The 15869-nt window shown below is 53.0% G+C and overlaps 3 protein-coding genes across 7 annotated transcripts in view; 2 read left to right on the top strand and 1 right to left on the bottom strand.

The window, feature by feature from the left end:
* Positions 1–221: 221 nt before the first annotated feature.
* Positions 222–4071, top strand: NMRAL1 (NmrA like redox sensor 1). The gene is made up of 5 exons (XM_015877369.2): positions 222–319; positions 402–640; positions 1301–1550; positions 1868–2058; positions 2743–4071. Exons 1-5 carry the CDS (start codon positions 280–282, stop codon positions 2911–2913), a joined length of 891 nt encoding a protein of 296 aa, XP_015732855.2. The 5' UTR covers positions 222–279; the 3' UTR covers positions 2914–4071.
* Positions 3727–14108, bottom strand: DNAJA3 (DnaJ heat shock protein family (Hsp40) member A3). 4 transcript variants are annotated; one of them, XM_032447577.2, is made up of 12 exons: positions 13414–13726; positions 12804–12928; positions 12591–12674; positions 11559–11765; positions 10721–10873; positions 10124–10271; positions 9226–9290; positions 8228–8356; positions 7691–7806; positions 7125–7222; positions 5535–5639; positions 3727–4757 (listed from the first exon to the last, which is right to left on the bottom strand). In XM_032447577.2, the coding sequence occupies exons 1-11, from the start codon at positions 13709–13711 to the stop codon at positions 5548–5550; spliced, it is 1515 nt and encodes a 504-aa protein (XP_032303468.2). In that variant the 5' UTR covers positions 13712–13726; the 3' UTR covers positions 3727–4757; positions 5535–5547. The 4 variants fall into 4 exon arrangements, with proteins under 4 accessions (XP_032303468.2, XP_085370941.1, XP_015732852.2 ...); XM_085514815.1 differs by having other exon boundaries at positions 10721–10943; positions 13414–13613; XM_015877366.3 differs by lacking the exon at positions 5535–5639 and having other exon boundaries at positions 13414–14108.
* Positions 14109–14165: 57 nt separating this feature from the next.
* Positions 14166–15869, top strand: part of CORO7 (coronin 7) — a 33784-nt gene continuing 32080 nt past the window's right edge. For both annotated transcript variants that reach the window (XM_015877384.3, XM_085514814.1), the window contains exon 1: positions 14166–14249. In XM_015877384.3, the coding sequence (XP_015732870.2) occupies positions 14190–14249 (60 nt within the window). In that variant the 5' untranslated portion in view covers positions 14166–14189. The remainder of the gene's footprint in view (positions 14250–15869) is intronic.

The raw sequence follows: 15869 nt of genomic DNA, 5'->3' as shown, positions 1-15869 counted from the left end.
TGCGCACAGCATCCAGCCGTGCCAAAAGCGACTCTTCCCATTATTCTTTTCCAACTTTCTATACCGGACTTTAGCACTTGCAGAATCGGACGCGGCCCAACCGAGCTGAACGGAGCCGAATGTGTCCGGGCGGAGCCGAACGAAAGCATCAGCTCAGAGCAGGGCGTGAGCTGGGCGGAGCGCAACGGAGCTGATCGCCGCGCAGCCGAGCGCTGCTGTCCGTGCTCGGAGCAGCGCAGCCGGGGAAGGTCCGGTCCAACGCGGGCTCCGCTTCTCGCCATGGCCGCCAAGAAGCTGATCGTGGTGTTCGGGGCCACCGGTGAGTGCGGGGTCGGGGCTCCGGGACTTCGGGGTTCCGTGTATTCACTGCGCGGCTCCTCATTGCGCGGCTCTCCCCGCAGGGGCGCAGGGCGGCTCGGTGGTGCGGGCGCTGTTGGAGGACGGAACGTTCGCGGTGCGCGCTGTGACCCGCAGCCCCGGCAGGAAGGAGGCGGCCGAGCTGCGGCAGCGGGGAGCGGAGGTTGTGCGGGCGGACCTGGACGACGAGCGGAGCCTGGAGGAGGCTCTGGGTGGTGCCTATGGAGCGTTCGTAGTGACCAACTTCTGGGAGCACTGCAGCAAGGAGAAGGAAATCGCGCAGGTACCAACGTGCTGCAACCGGGACTCCGGGTGTCGGGTGTGGGTGCCCGGTTGTGGTTCTCGGTGCAGCCTTGTGCTGGTTGTGGGTTTCCAGGCTGGAACATGAGGGCTCATGGAGGAATCAGGTCCCGCTCTGTGCAAATCTGGGCTCTCCACCCTGTTTCCTCGCAGTTGTGGCTCCAAGGTCTGGTTCCCTCATAGAGCAGCTGGATGCCACAAGGTTTGGGACATAGTTCTGCCCGGGGGGCTGTGCTGCCTCCAGAGCCTCCCTGGGCTGAGCTGTGCTGCACTTACAGCACTGGGGCCAAAACATGCTGCGGGATCAGAAATCCAAGAGCCTTTCCAATGGGAGGAACTCACCCCAGGGCAGGCTTATGGGTTAGGAAGATAAGATTTGCCAGGGCTGGTGTTTGCGTGTCTGATGGAGGAGCTCAGAGGTTCCTGGTCCTTTTGGTACAGGGTGATGTAAGTAGAGGACTCTGCTCCACCTGGCTGGGTCAGGCTGCTGGCTGTGCTCACACCTGGGTCCAGCAGGTGCTGAGGAGCTTACACAGCTGGTGTGCTGGGCGCTGCCCTCCTGCCCAGTGCAACAGGGGGCAAAGAGGTGCCTGTATGTGCACCAAGGGAGCTGTGCCCTCATGGCTGCTGTGGCTCCGTGCAGGGGAAGCGTCTGGCTGACCTGTCGAAGCGCCTGGGTTTGCAGCACGTGGTGTACAGCGGGCTGGAGAACGTGAAGCAGCTGACCAAGGGCCGCCTGGAGGTGCTGCACTTCGATGGTAAAGGGGTGGTGGAGGAGTATTTCCGTGCAGTCCATGTGCCCACCACCACCGTCCGGCTGCCCTTCTACTTTGAGAATTTCCTCTCCAGCTTCAAGCCCCAGAAGGCCCCGCAGGGAGACAAGCTCTTACTGGGTAAGATGGGTCCTGTAGCCCTGCAGCTCACGGTCTGTGATGCTCCCACTGCACACTGTGCTCCCTGGGATGGAGAAACCGTCCCTTCTATGGGCTTCTCTGTGGGCTGGGGATTCACCCAGGATAATGGTCCAACCCTGCATGGAGGCTAAAAATCTGAGCCACAAATATAATGCAGCAGCCTGTGCTCTCATGGTTTGGGATGGCAAGGCATTGGCTTTTCCTCACCCTGTTCAGAGGCAGGGTGCCAAAATCTCAGGCTGTGTATCCTGGGCTCCCTGGCATTGCTCTGACTGCAATCAATGTCTCCCCTACAGGGCTGCCCATGGGGGACACCCCTATGGATGGGATGGCGGTGGAGGATTTGGGGCCCGTTGTGCTCAGCCTGCTGAAGTCCCCAGAGCAGTACATAGGCCAAGTGATCGGGCTCAGCACTGGCAAGCTGACTGTGTCAGAGTACGCTGCTGCTTTCTCCCAGCAGACAGGCAAGACCGTGGAAGACGCCAAGGTAGGAAGCGTGTCTCGATGTGTTTGATGCTCTCGAGGTGGAGGGGAGCTGGATCAGAGCCCTGCAATCTGCTTTGAAGGAGGGGCTGGGGCAGTGGGTGGACGTTCCCCTGCCTTTCTAGCAGTGGGATGCTCTGTGTCCATGCAGCTGGGATGCTGCTGATGGACATGGTGGCAGTGTAGGAGCACACTCAGCCTCTCCTGTTGGCATGGAATATTATGGCCTCTGATTGAGGGTCTGAGCTTGGATAGCTGCAGCAAATTGCTACCCCTGTCCTGGCACAGCTGCAGCTCCTCAGCTGGTGGAAGCATCATGAGCTGCTGCGATCAAGGGCCCTGACAGCCCCGTGTATGGGTTTGTTACAGCCCAGTGCTCAGTCCAGGATACGTCCTGCTGTCCATGTGCTGCTGGAGTGTGTGCTAGGGCTGAAACTGCCTTGTCACTGTGATGACTCAGTTGTGGTGTGCCTGGGCAGGTTTTGCTTAAATAAGGGATAACAGAAGTGTGAGGTTTCCAGGCATTGCCACGGTACGGTGGTTGTTATTGGGGCTGGGCACTTAGAAAGTTGCTATTTGTTTGCCCCTCCCTTCAGCACCTCTTACCCCAGGGCCTCTCTGTCCTGCATTGTCACGGTGACTCTCAGCACCCCTTGAGCTTTGAGTTTCCCCTCAATTCTCTTTGCAGATCACCCCAGAGGAGTACGAGAAACTTGGCTTCCCTGGGGCGAAGGAACTGGCCGACATGTTCCGCTTCTATGAACTGAAGCCAGACCGCAACGTGGAGCTGACCATGAAGCTCAACCCCAAGGCCCGCACCTTCCAACAGTGGCTGGCAGACAACAAGGCTGCTTTCTGACCTTCTGTTTTCCAGTCTTCCACCCAAGCTCCCCGCAGCCATAGCAGGATCCTGGCCACGAGCCATGAAGTTGACTCTTAGTGCTTGGGGGCTGCTCTGTGCTGATGGGAGAGGTGGGAAGAGCTTTGTTGCACCTGCAGCCACCCTGCGTGGTAGAGGCTGCTTCCACACAGGTGGGAGAAGTACTTGTTTGCATAATGTCTCCAGTGATTTGGGGTGTTTTCCTGTCTATGGGTGGTGGCTTAATTTCTCAGGATCACTTTTCCTAGGCAGCTCTATGGTGCACTCAGCTGTTGGCAGCTCTGTGCCCAGAAAGGCAGTGCCTTCTGTCAGGCATCCCAGGTACCCAGAAGCAGCTTTGGTTTCTCCTTGGACCACACTCGGGCACCACAGGTCAGCCAGCATCACCCTGGCAAAGAGCTGCCCTTATTATCACTGTCAGTGCTGGGGGTACTGAGCTGTGTAACCCAGCAGCTGTGCCTAATTCCTCCTTCTAGGCAGCTTTCAGCAGCCTCAGCCCGGCCTCTGGGCTCCCAGGGCCAGTTTCAAACACCGCCCTCATCAGCTGAGTAAAACTTCTGCCAAATTGCCCAACCTTCACATTTAAAACTCGTTTTCTAACAGCCTTCCTCACCATCCCCCAAAGGCATCACTTAGATTAGAGCTCTGGGACGTGGCTGCTGTTGTTCTTAGGAGTCAGCTGCAGCCATGAGGCAGGTGCTCTGTTATCCATCCTGGCCCTCTGAGCCCTGCTAACAGCCAAAGCAGCAGAGGAAGGAGGTGTGAAGAGTAAACAAGGCAGCACGGCAGAGCACACGTTAAATATCTTTATCAAGTCCATCTTATTTACATGAATACAGAATCACTTTACAGACAGTTTAATCAGGAGGCAACGCGTGCTTTATTTCAGCAAATTAAGGGCAAGACTACGACGTTCTCGTTTAACTGATGGATTAGTTTGTGGGCTGATGGAACCTGCACAGCACAGCACACAGCAGGCTACACTAACCAGGAACATACTGCAAGAGCTCAGCTCCGCCTGGAAGGAGCGATCCACTTCCCTCTGCTCTCAGCCATGTGGGGACGGTGACTTTCTGACCAATCATTTGTGCTACGGGTGTCGTGCCAATGTAATAAAGTAGTTTGGACAAACTGGCAGAGAGGTTGGTGATTGACTTCCACCCCTTCAGCAGCAATAATGTCTGTGTTGTGACTTCAGTGAATTGGGGTGGGTGTGGGAGGACACCTGAGGCAAAGCGCAGATTCCATCACTGCAGGAAATCAGGTCTAAGAAGCCCCCGAGCTGCTGAGGAAGCCTGGGCTGCTGGGATCCCACAGGCCCAGCAAAAGGGAGATGGCATGAAGACAACGTTAGGAATCACTGATGAATGAAACCTCCCAGGAGAAACACACGGTGCCAAGTCAGCACAGCACATCTAGCATCCATAAGGGCACCTGAGCGGGCAGCAGCAACCTCAGGCTCCATACAGCAAACTGCTCTGTGCTAAGATGGACCATCTTTAGTTCACATTTCCATTGCTTTGGATTCTAAACAATTTCTTACTATTATTAACAAATAAACATTTCTGGCGGCAGTGAGGACATGGAGCAGCCTCAAGAAATATCCCCATTACTGCAAAGCTGGCGTTTTCCTTCGTTACCGTTTCCTAGGACAGTGGGTTGCTTCTGTATCACGATGGTTGTTGGCGAGGCCTCTGCAGCTGGGATTCTCGGTGTGCTGCTGACTGACATCCTTCACTCCCCGTTGCCTGCTGCCAGGATTCAGCCCCAGCTGCTCAGATGACGTGCTGCTGCCGGCTCTCAGTTGCCAGTTGAACGTTTCCCTGCAAGTGAAGCAAGCAAAATGTTAAGGCTTTCCTGAACGCATCAGCCTAAAGTGTGCAGCCCCTCCAGACCATCCTACAAGCACAGCAGTGAGCACCTCACACCCAACTGCAGCCACGCTTCATTGGTTACAGCAAAGATGAGCTCAGAGCTGACAGCGAAAGGAAGCAGAGCTGAGACCCTGGAATCCAGAACAGCAGCCTGCTATGGCTGAAGAGATGCACCCCAACACCAACTAAGAGGCAGCTGGGCCCTGAGCTACAACACTGCTCATCTGTGTGACATGGGCTTTGTTGCACCTTCCAGGACTGCTGATCCTTCCTGGCACGTTCTGCTGCTGTCAGGGATGAGTCCAGCCTGAGGACCAGCACTGGAGGCACTGCAGGCCCAGCTGTGTCTCCCAACAAGCTCCTGCATGGCAGCAGCAGCAGCACCCAGCCCTGGTTCACCAGCTCACAGAAACCCCCTCAGTGCTTTGAATCAGGCACTGCACTGAGTGGGCTGGTGCTTCCAGGAAGCAGGGCTGCAGGAGCAGCCAACCACCTCCCTGCAGATGGATCCAGCATTTCCCCTCGTGGTGCAGCAATGATGCAGTTTGGATTCTGCCTTTTCCCTCCAGGTCACACAGGACAGCTAGGGCTTCTCACATCAGCGGCTGGAAGGCCTGAGGCTAAGTAAGAAGCAATGCTGTACTTTTGCTTCTTCTACCTCCTAAGAACAGCACATTCCAATTGGTGTGGGGGAAAGACGATGACAAAACATAAGAGGCTTCCTACCTCAGATGGGGATTCAGGAACTAAACATTTTCTTTAGTTTGGAAAGGAATCCCTCCTTGTTCTCCTCAGCCTCAGGCCTGTCAGCACTAGCCGTGGCCCTGCCACCTGGACACAAACAGCAAAGGGCTGCAGTCAGATACATTCCTCAGGCTGCTACACCTCCCACCAGCAGCCAAAGCTCTGAGAGAAGAAGGACGCTGCTCTCTTCCCTCTTCCCAGCCCTCCAACCAGCAAAGGAACTCCTGTGCTGCACACTCAAGAAGTGAGAGACCTGTCACAGAATGCAACTTGGTGGCTCTGCTACAGACGGATGTCACCTAATGGAAGTAAGAGCTGCACCGGTGGTCCCTAACATGGTCTGTCTCCCCCTGCTTCACTGTCTGTGCCGTCAGTGGTGCAAAGCAGTGTGAAGCCACAGTGGGAGGCTGGCACAAGCCATTCTCATGCATCAAGGAGAAACTGAACTCGAAGGCTGCAGGTATTCCAGAACAAGTGTCCAGATAAGGAACCCTATTGGCAGCAGCCAGCAAGTCCTTCCTATTTAGAAAAGGTCCTGAGAAGTTTTTTTGCCCCAAGAAGTAGCTACAGCAACAAAGAATACCCCAAAACCAGCATTATTTGCTACTCTATTTTATCTACAGCTTGTCAATAACAAAGAACCCAAATCTCCCTCAGGCTTTCTTTGCACACAGAGGACACAAAGCCCAGCCCTCCCCATCCTCCCCCTGCTGCCTCAAAGCTCAGACTGATGCAATGCTGTGAAATCTCAGGCCTGCAGCACAACATGCTCCCATCCACTAAGGGTCCTTTCTGCTCCCTGAACCAGGGCAGGCATTCAGCAGCAGCCTGGCTCTAAACTGCAAACTGCAGGCATTGCTTTTAATCCAACTTGTTGCTTAATTGTGTTTAAGAGATCTCTGCCCTTCCTCTCAAGATCCAGGCTTTTAATCTGGAGCTGAAAAAGCAGCTTTACAAAACTCCCAGCTGACTTCATGCTCTCTACCATGCTTGGTGCTGTCTGCTGACTACAGCCCACACTCAGCACCAGTGGACATTTCTATCCAAGGTTTTCCCATGTGCACAGAGCATGGCTCAGAACAACCTTGACAGCAATGTTTCTCTCCAGCTTTCAAGGAGAAACATCCCTGTTGCAGTCAGAAGCAAGCAGTGAGAAGAACAGATTCTCATGCAGAGAGCTGGCCTGAAGCACGTTCCCTTCTCCACCCCTGCAATGAAGAAGTTACTACTGGTGTGGGGTTGAAAGCAGGCAGCAGAAGGCATCCATCACTCCATGTCAACTCACCAGATCTTGTTGGGACCCCAGAGTACCTCAACACCTACTCCTTGGTCACAAAAACATCATCCAATGCACAGCAGAGTAATGTTTCCTGGGAAGAAGCTGCTGCTTTGTTTTATGCTGCAGCCTATTAGCATCATAAAATGATTGCTAAATAACATGCTTGGCAGGTTGTGCTGACAGCTCCATCTGAATGCCACCTCAGCTCCCTTTCCTGTTCTTGACCCCTCGGGAAGCACTGAGCAGCCCCACACCAGCTCCATGGGGAAGGGACACTCATTGTCACAGCTCACCTGATGTTGTATTTGTGACTCCATTCACTGTGCCCTCCACATCGGTCTCATCCTCAGCGTAGCTCATCATTAAGGCTCTCTGGCGATCCGTCAGCCTCCTGCAGGTCAAAGACAGAAGCGCTGGTAATGGCTGCCTTTGGAGACAAAGGTATTTGCAGGTTTCCTCACTCTCCTCTGGCAGTAAGCACGAGAGGCAGCCAATGGAAGTAGAGGATTAATACTTGTGGCATTCACTGGGAATCCCTATGGTGCCCCTCATGTGGGCAATCTATACATAAGCCCAGTGGGACTTATGTATATCTGGGACAACCAGAGATGTGACCAAAAAATTACACCAAAGAAATTAGAATCTGTGGAAGTGCTGAGAGGAACCGTGTGGAGCTGCAATAGAACGTCATAGGGCACAACTCAAGGAATGAATTCCTTGGCTGACCAGCACAGCATAAGCTGTCCAAAGAAGATTCAACACAGATCTTGATAAAGCAGTGAGAAATCCTCATAAAATCTTCCTGAGCAAGATTTTATTGCAAGAAGCTTCAGATCTCACAGAAATCCGTATTACTTACTGAGGAACTTTTATCTTCACGTGAATGTAGTGGTCTCCGTAGCCGTAACTGTTAACCTTGGGAATGCCTTTCCCACTAATTCGAATTCTCTGGTCTGGCTGAATACCAGGTGGTATCTGTGAACACAGAGGTGTCACGTTCATTGTTCCATTGCATGCATGTATGTAGTTAGCACATGTTTATAACAATTAAGTATTTCACTAATGAGATTCAAAATAAGATGGCAGATCTGATATAATTGTGCAGCTGGACACACTCAGGGGTGAAGTCAATACTGATGGAAAAGCTTTTTCAGGGCAGAGTAAAAGAACTTAGCACAGTGTAGTAGATGCTGGATGGGATGTGTCCAGCAATCCATCCAGCCCCTCCTTCCCACGTCCCCACACAGTGAGCTGTAAAGCAGGTGTGACCAAGGCAGGTCACAAACTACCTGACATTCAATCCTCAGTGAGTCTGAAACCTGATCCAGGTGGTCTCAGAAGGCTCTGATGTCCCACACTGATTTATGCCAGAGCTCTTCCACGTAACGTTACTTACCGTGATATTGATTGTCTCATACAAGCCTTGACACCTGGCTGTCCCTCCCAGCACGGCCTGTGCTACCGAAATAAGGAGGTCTGAATGGATATCTGCTCCATTTCTTCTGAACACTGAGCTTTTTTGAACCTAGAAGGCAGGTAGTTCCACAAAACAGTGAGCAGAACAATACAAAGTCAACGAGGTAAGGTAAGTGACTTTGAAAGATCTCAGCAGAAAACATAGAAGAAAGCAGTAGTCATGTTCTTTACCATCCATGGTAATGACTAGTTTAGCTTAATGTTCAGTCTTTTAGAACAGCACAGATCATTACGTAACTGTAATTAGCCAGAGATTTAGGAGTACGTCTGCTTATCTCAGCAACTCCCCCCCTAATCCTGTTTGTTAGTTCATTACAGTCAGTGCAATACTGCAGACAAAGATGACACTGTCTTGTCCAGGGCCCTGAAAAAGGGAAAGCCAGAGGAGGAGGGCAAGAACTTCAGTAGCAGCTTTGCAAGCTGGAAGAGAATTAAATTCTCCTGCAGCACAAAGGTAATGGAAAAAGGTTCTCATTGACAGAGCTGCATATAACAGGATACCTGCAGGAGAAGAGGGCCCCAGCTACAAAGAATGTGCAAAGCAGCACTTAATGCAAGTCTGTTAAAGGACACTTGACCAGCCTCGTGTGCACATTCCTGCAGCCCTCCTGGGCACCAGAATCAAAAGCTCCTTCAAATCTCCACATCAAACTCTAAAGGCATCGAGAACCTGCTCTGTATTTTGATGCACACGACCATAAAGGCCTCATCCTGGAATGAGCAGCACAGCTCCAGAGGAGCAGACTGAATGTTACAATGCAGACCTTCTGCAGGCTCATGAGGATCACGTTACCTCAGCTGTTTCAAAGGATCACTTGCTCTTTCTCCTGCCATCCCCCATTCAGACTTCCCACAGTTGTGAAGGGAATAAATAACAGCCTTAGTAGCAGGAATAGCTTGTGCTGTAACAATACATACCCGGAAGGTAATGAAAATTTCCTTCTTGCCTACAGGCATCCGAACAGTCTGCCCATCCTCAACACCTGCATTAGGAAGAGGGGGGGAAAAAACAAAGGGAAGTTATCTTGTATTGTGATCCATGTGCTACTGGAATTCATACAGCTCTTCTGCTCACATCCCTCACCATCCCACCTCAGCAGCACCTGAGCAGCTCAAGACCTGCCAGTGAAAAGCAGAGCAAGCCCCAGTCCAGGAGGTGCAGCAGCACACAGCTGTGCCTCAGAGGTGACTGCTGCTGCCGAGCAGAGGGGCACCCCTACACAGCTTCACAACCTCAATCCCTACAGAATTCATCCAGGAAATGCATCAGACTGAGCCACGCTGGGCAGCCTCTATAAGCTACTGGGAAACCACCTGCTGCCACCCAAGGCAGCCTCGAGGCATCAAGTCTTCAGTCCCATTGCTCCTGTTTTTGCTTTTTCCCTCTGCTGACAAAAGCAAACAGCAAACTCTTCCGAGCTAAGCTCAGGCTTGCAAGATTCCCCTCCCCACCAATTTCATCAAGAGCAATGAGAAATACAAGCTGACAAAACCTTTGAAAAGCTTAAATCTTCAAAACTTGTCTATAAGGATCCACTCAAGAACCAGAACTTCAGCTCCAAAAGGGGCAAACATTTTTACCTACTATGTTTAAATGCATGGTCAGAAGGTTTCTCATCGTGCACACTTTCAGTGACCAAGCTATCAGCCTGCTTTGTTTTAGGATAACTTCTCCAAAGTAAAACAACTTTACATTGCTTTGACACCCACAGCTGGCAGAGAAAGCCTCGCTTTATAGGTAAGCACCTTGCTGTCGGCCTAGTGGAAATAACTACGGTCACTGTAACAGAGAGCAGCACACAAACACAACACTAACCAGCCGGCACAGGAACTATCACTGTCTTCTTCTGTTTGGTTTGCCCCGTTCCTCGACATACCACACATGGTGTTGTTATGATGGAAGCACGACCTCCACATCTTCGGCACGTAGATCGCATTACAAAAGGGCCAGTGTTTATTGTTTCCTAGTGAAGAAAACAGGTCGTACAAATGATCACACAGACATTTGCTATCAAGATGGTACTTCTCAATTTCACACCACCGACAGTGACTGGCCAAGAATATTTGGGCTCTCTGAAGCTTGATTATTTCTTTACTTACTCTAAGTAGCACACAACTTCTCATTCAGTGGTTACCCTAAAGTTATCCTTGTCTTCCTCCTCTCCCCAACCCTCAATTCAAAGTATTCTACTTAAGTCCCAAGTAATTTCAGAATCGTTATATCACACACAGTCCCAGATGACCTTGTCCTGCTTTTAGCTTGACAGAGCACATTTCTGAAATATTCAACATCAAGTCCACGTTAACCTGGCTTCACTCAAGAAGCTGAAGATGTTACTGAGAAACTGTGGAAGGGTGACTTGTGTCAAAAAAATACAAGTACAGCAGAACCTGTCTCTTAAGAAAGACTTACCATGCCAGTGCCATTGCAGTAGTGGCAGCGCTGCACTTTGGTACCAGGTTCGTTTCCTTTCCCGTTGCACCGCTCACAGGCATCGTTGATGTTCACCACAATCTCCTTGTTCACGCCTTTTGCTGCTTGTGTGAATGTCAGATCCATGATGTACTGTACAGGAAACACCGCCATCAGCCCACAGCCAGTGTGTGATGGGATCTTAAGCAAACTGAAATTGGTTCTGACCAAATATCAAACAATGCTTAAATTATACACAGGTAATGGAGGGGGAGAAGAAACAGGTGGGTGCAAAACTCCACAGAACAGGAAGTTCTGTTTATCACAGAGAAGTCACTTCTAGTCAATATAGAAGTACAGAATACCAAGCATTTCTGAAGGCATTACCTGAATCCAGGTTGTCAGTGCTTAAATAGCACTTAGCCGCAGTACAAAGAACAAGAAATAGGTTTTAAAATGAGCTCTACTGCGGAGTTAGGCCAATTAAGTTGAAGAATTCATCCAATTAAGAAGTCAAATCCAACGCTGGAAGGCTTGTTTTATAGTTAAAAGGTATTCTGTGGTTTTCAGCATTGCATTACAAAGCAAACATGTAAAACAATTCAGAGCAGGAAAGATGCCTTACAATGATAGAGACTGTTTGGCAGCTCTGATGGGTGTGAGGAAACACCAGATGAGGTCCACAAAAAAACACTGAGTCTGGAGGTGTGCAGAACGCAACCTATGGCTTAACAAAACCACCCCCACCCATACAACAGGACGCTCACGTGCTGACAATCTCAGAAGCAAATCCTTTGCTGCAGCTCGCCCTGTGACAGGAAATACACCCGTTTCGTACCTCCTGCGGCTGGTCAAAGACATTCTGAAAGTCGCCAAAGGAGGAGCCTGAAAACTCTCCAAAGATTTTCCTGAACAGCTCCTCAGGGTCAATCGATGGACCACTGCTCCAATACTGGCGCCCAGCACCAGCACCAGTCGCACCTGCATCAAAACTGGCCGTCCCATAAGCATCGTATTGCTTCCGCTTCACTTCGTCACTCAGGACCTTTAGGCAAAAGAACAGTGCCATCAGGACACTCCTCAGACCCCAGGCAACACAGAGAGCCCTGGACTGCCCCCAAGGAACCCCAAGCTGTCCACATTACCAACACTATATTGCTCAAACCTCTATGTCATTAGGAAGATCCTAAACAAGATCCAGGCTGGATGCAGCTCTGAGCAGCCTGGTCTGGTAATAGTGACCCTGCACACAGCAGGGGGTTGAAATGAGATGACCTTTGGGGTCCTTTTCAACCCAGGCCATGCTATGGCTCTATGAAGAGCACCCCACTCTTGTGATCCGATAAATTAATGTAAAGCCCCTTCTTCCATGCTATCTGCCTTGTCAGCAGTAAGATGGCAAGCTCTTAGCAGCTCACGATAAGTAAGAGTAACTTATTTACTTATCTGATCACTCATATACTTCTTGAAAGCTGGTGGTAAGAATGCTTGGGTAAATTTGGAAGCCCAAAAGAGGCAGAGCCAGCACAAAGCAAGGCAAAGAGCAGAAACAGGGCACAGTGCAATGTACCGTCCTCAAAGAGCCACCACCAGTTTTGTTTGCTCATTTAAGATATAATCCCACTGCAGTGCCCAGCCTTCCCATCTGTGTCCCTCACAAGGGCAAGCAAAGATGCAGAGCTGGAAGCACATCCAGCTACATTGGAAACATGGGACAGATAATGTGCTGGGGAAGAGCTGCCCAAACCTAAAGCAGAACGAACTGACACCATGCAAACACAAATAAGAAGAGGAAACATCTCCCTCCATCTGATCCAGGTGCTGCTGCAGCCTTTACTCCTTGTCTTGATGCCAAAACGCTGCACGTTACCTCGTAGGCTTCTGCCAGCTGAGCAAACTTCTCCTTAGCTTTGGGGTCGTCCTTGTTTGTGTCAGGATGGTATTTCTTTGCCAGCTGAACAAGAGAAAAAAGACGTATTAGAGCCAGAACTACTTCACTTTAACACACCCGCACCCCGGGCACAGCTCAGATCCAGCATCACGGATCGTTTGGGCTGTGAAGGATCCTGTCGCAGCGCCGTGCCTGGTAATACGCCTTCTTGATCTCCTTCTGGCTGGCGGAGCGCGGCACCCCCAGCACCTCGTAGTAATCCTCCTTGGAGCGGGACAAGCTGACATGGAACCAGGCGGCAGGAGCGCGGTGTGGGCCTGGGGGAGAGCGGAGCAGAGGAGACGTCAGCACACAGCACATACAGCACAACACAACACAACATACAGCACAACACAACATACAGAACACAGCACAGCACAACACAACACACAGCACACACAACACAACATGCACAGCACACACACAGCACAACACACACAACACACAGCACAACACACACAGTACACACAACACAACACACAACACAACACACAGCACAACACACACAACACAACACACAGCACAACACAACACACACAACATACAGCACAACACAACATACAGCACATACAGCACACAGCACATACAGCACAACACACAGCACACACAGCAAAACACACAACAACACACAACACAGCAAAACAACAACACACAGCACACAACACAACACACACAACACACACAGCACACACAGCACACACAGCCCATAGCCCACACACCCCACAGCCCGTCACCCTCTGCCCGCCGCCCCCTCCCCGCTCACCGTGGCGCTGTGTCCCGGTTCCCGGTTGCAGCAGGCGGCGGTTGCCGGTGCCGGGTACATCCCGGAGCCCTCGTACGATCCAGACCAGCGGCAGCCGCCCGTCCCTCGGCCCGCGGCTCCTCACGGCGGCGGCGGCGGCGGCGACCCCGAACCAGCGTGAGGCGCCCCTGGCCGCCATCTTGGCCCGCGCGCTGCGCTGCGCATGCGCCACGTCGGGCCGAGCTGCGCGTGCGTGAGGATAGAGCGCGTGCGCGGTAAGACCCGAGCGGTTGCAGGACGGGCGAACCGTGCTGCGCATGCGCCGAGTGCCGTTAGGGTGCGCGGGAACGTGTGAGGAGCCGCTCAGTGACAGTTGTACCACAGCGGGATTCGAACCCGCGGCTCCTGGTGTTGTAACGCGGCGTTACCACCACGGGACACACCGTGATGAGCCCCGTGTGTGCCCGGCTGTGTGGCCTGAGGCAGCACGGCCCGATGGCGGCGCCCAGCCGCGGTTATGAGCACAGCTCCGCTCTTATCGTACCCGTTGCTTTGGTGTCCTGTGCTGCCAGGCCCGGCCCGGCCCGGCCCACACCCGCAGCGTTTCGGTGCTACCGGAGCCGCTCGGTGCGAGGCACAGCACGGCACAGCAACACGGCACAGCACGGCACAACACAGCACAGCCCCGAACCTGCGGCCCTGCCCTGCCCGGCCCCGTCCGTGGCTCGGGGCGGAGCTCGGTGTATCGGGGCGGGGCTGAGGGCGGTCCCGGCGCATCGCGGCGGTCCCGGCGCACCATGAACCGCTTCAAGGCGTCCAAGTTCCGGCACACCGAGGCCCGGCTGCCCCGCAGGGAGGTGAGAGCTGCGGGCAGCGCCCGGCGGACCGTGATGGGGAACGGGGGGCGAGTGGGGCGGGACCGGCACCAACCACGGCACCAACCACGGCACCAACCACGGCTGGGCGCGGCCGTGCTCGATGCCCGGGGCTCCGGGGCTGCCCTTCCTCGGCACCCACCTGGTGCCCGCCCAGCCTTACGGGCACCTCCCTGCTCCCCGGTTCTTCTCCCTCACCCCGCAGCACTGACTGGGTACGACAGGCAGCAGCAATGCACGCAGCAGCAATGCAGGCAGCAGCGATGCACGCAGCAGCAATGCACGCAGCAGCGATGCACGCAGCAGCGATGCAGGCAGCAGCAATGCAGGCAGAAGCAATGCAGGCAGCAGCAATGCAAGCAGCAGCAATGCACGCAGCAGGCTGGTGGCACGGTGCAGGCTGCTCTGCTTATGAGTTGTGCTGTGGCAACAGATGGGTGCAGAATGCTGTACCATTGGCATAGACTATATGGCCAGAAGTGGGGAGGGTGATGCTGCTGGAAGTCTTTTGGTTTTGCTGCCTTTGAAAAAGGTTTTGACCACTAACACGTTTATCTCTCATCCTTTTGGCTTCAGCGCTCTTATTCCCTTTAACTTCCTATCCAAACCATCCTTGTGCAAGGCTGCCATGTCCTATAGGAAGGGTCATGGTGACCCCTGTGCCAAATCAGGGAGTGGATGCAGGCATCAGGACTGTCACAGCTCCATGGCAAAGGGCCCAGGGGTCTGGTACTGGGAGCAGCATCCCACAGGTAGGCACGTCCCTGGCACTGTGCTGTCGACTCCAGCACTGGGGCTGCTCTGTAGGACATGGAGGACAGAGTGCAGAGTCATTTGCTCTGCCCGTGGGCTGTGTATGAAGGGACCTTCCGAATGGCGTTTCCCATCCGGTCACAGGGAGCTGGGAGCCGTGACCCTGCTCTGTGGGGCAGCAGGCTCAGGTGTCGTAGCGTCATCGTGTCCCTGCAGAGCAGAGCTGCTTGTTTACTGACGCAAACGCGGACACTTGACCTGACTGGATGAGGGAGTGTGATGTGTCCATCAGGATCACCGCTGGTTGTTTCTCCCATCTGGCAGCATGTTCTTGTGGCATTTCCAGGCATTTTGTGGCTGGGGGCTGCCAGCTGACCCTCCCAGTCTGGGGACAAGAGCCTTCCTTTGACATAAAAAGGGTTAACAGGCCTGCAACCGCACTGTGTGCTGTGACAGGGACCAGAGGAAGTGCTGCAGGAAGTGCTGCTCTGTCAGGCCCCAAGAGGAAGCTGTGCAAGGAGAGGAAGCTCAGGTCTCACTCTGGGGCTGTGCAGTTTCTGTCCCTGCAAATGGCTTTGCACAGCTGCAAGACGTGGGTGTCTGCTGCAGCCATGGGGCGCCTGCACGATGCCCCAGCATTGCATTTGTGCAGGGTTGGACTTGGCCCTGGGGCATGGAGCTGTGATTATACGTCAGGTATCACCTGGTGTCACACAGGAGCTGTGGGGAAGTTCTTTGGCTGTGTGTCCACACAGGATATGTGCTGCCGGAGGGGTTTGTCTGCCATTGCCAGTGCCTCATTCAGCACAGCCCAAGAGACCTTTTCACCATCCCTAACTCCCCACCACT

The sequence above is a fragment of the Coturnix japonica genome, chromosome 13 (assembly GCF_054131305.1).
Source record: "Coturnix japonica strain WE chromosome 13, WE-NBRP24, whole genome shotgun sequence".
Taxonomy (NCBI): domain Eukaryota; kingdom Metazoa; phylum Chordata; class Aves; order Galliformes; family Phasianidae; genus Coturnix; species Coturnix japonica.
Note: the sequence above shows the minus strand (reverse complement) of the source record. Positions and strands in the feature narration are given on the sequence as shown.

What these genes read in the sequence shown, in the direction of transcription:
- NMRAL1 (XM_015877369.2), top strand. Translation starts at nt 280, where the DNA reads ATGGCCGCCAAGAAGCTGATCGTGGTGTTCGGGGCCACCG. An exon ending in AGGAGAAGGAAATCGCGCAG is followed by an intron (nt 641 to 1,300) that starts GTACCAACGTGC and finishes GGCTCCGTGCAG; the next exon opens with GGGAAGCGTCTGGCTGACCT. An exon ending in GGGAGACAAGCTCTTACTGG is followed by an intron (nt 1,551 to 1,867) that starts GTAAGATGGGTC and finishes TCTCCCCTACAG; the next exon opens with GGCTGCCCATGGGGGACACC.
- DNAJA3 (XM_032447577.2), bottom strand. Translation starts at nt 13,711, where the DNA reads ATGCGCAGCACGGTTCGCCCGTCCTGCAACCGCTCGGGTCTTACCGCG. An exon ending in TCAAGAAGGCGTATTACCAG is followed by an intron (nt 12,675 to 12,803) that starts GCACGGCGCTGC and finishes TCTCTTGTTCAG; the next exon opens with CTGGCAAAGAAATACCATCC. An exon ending in ACTGCAATGGCACTGGCATG is followed by an intron (nt 10,272 to 10,720) that starts GTAAGTCTTTCT and finishes TTTCTTCACTAG; the next exon opens with GAAACAATAAACACTGGCCC.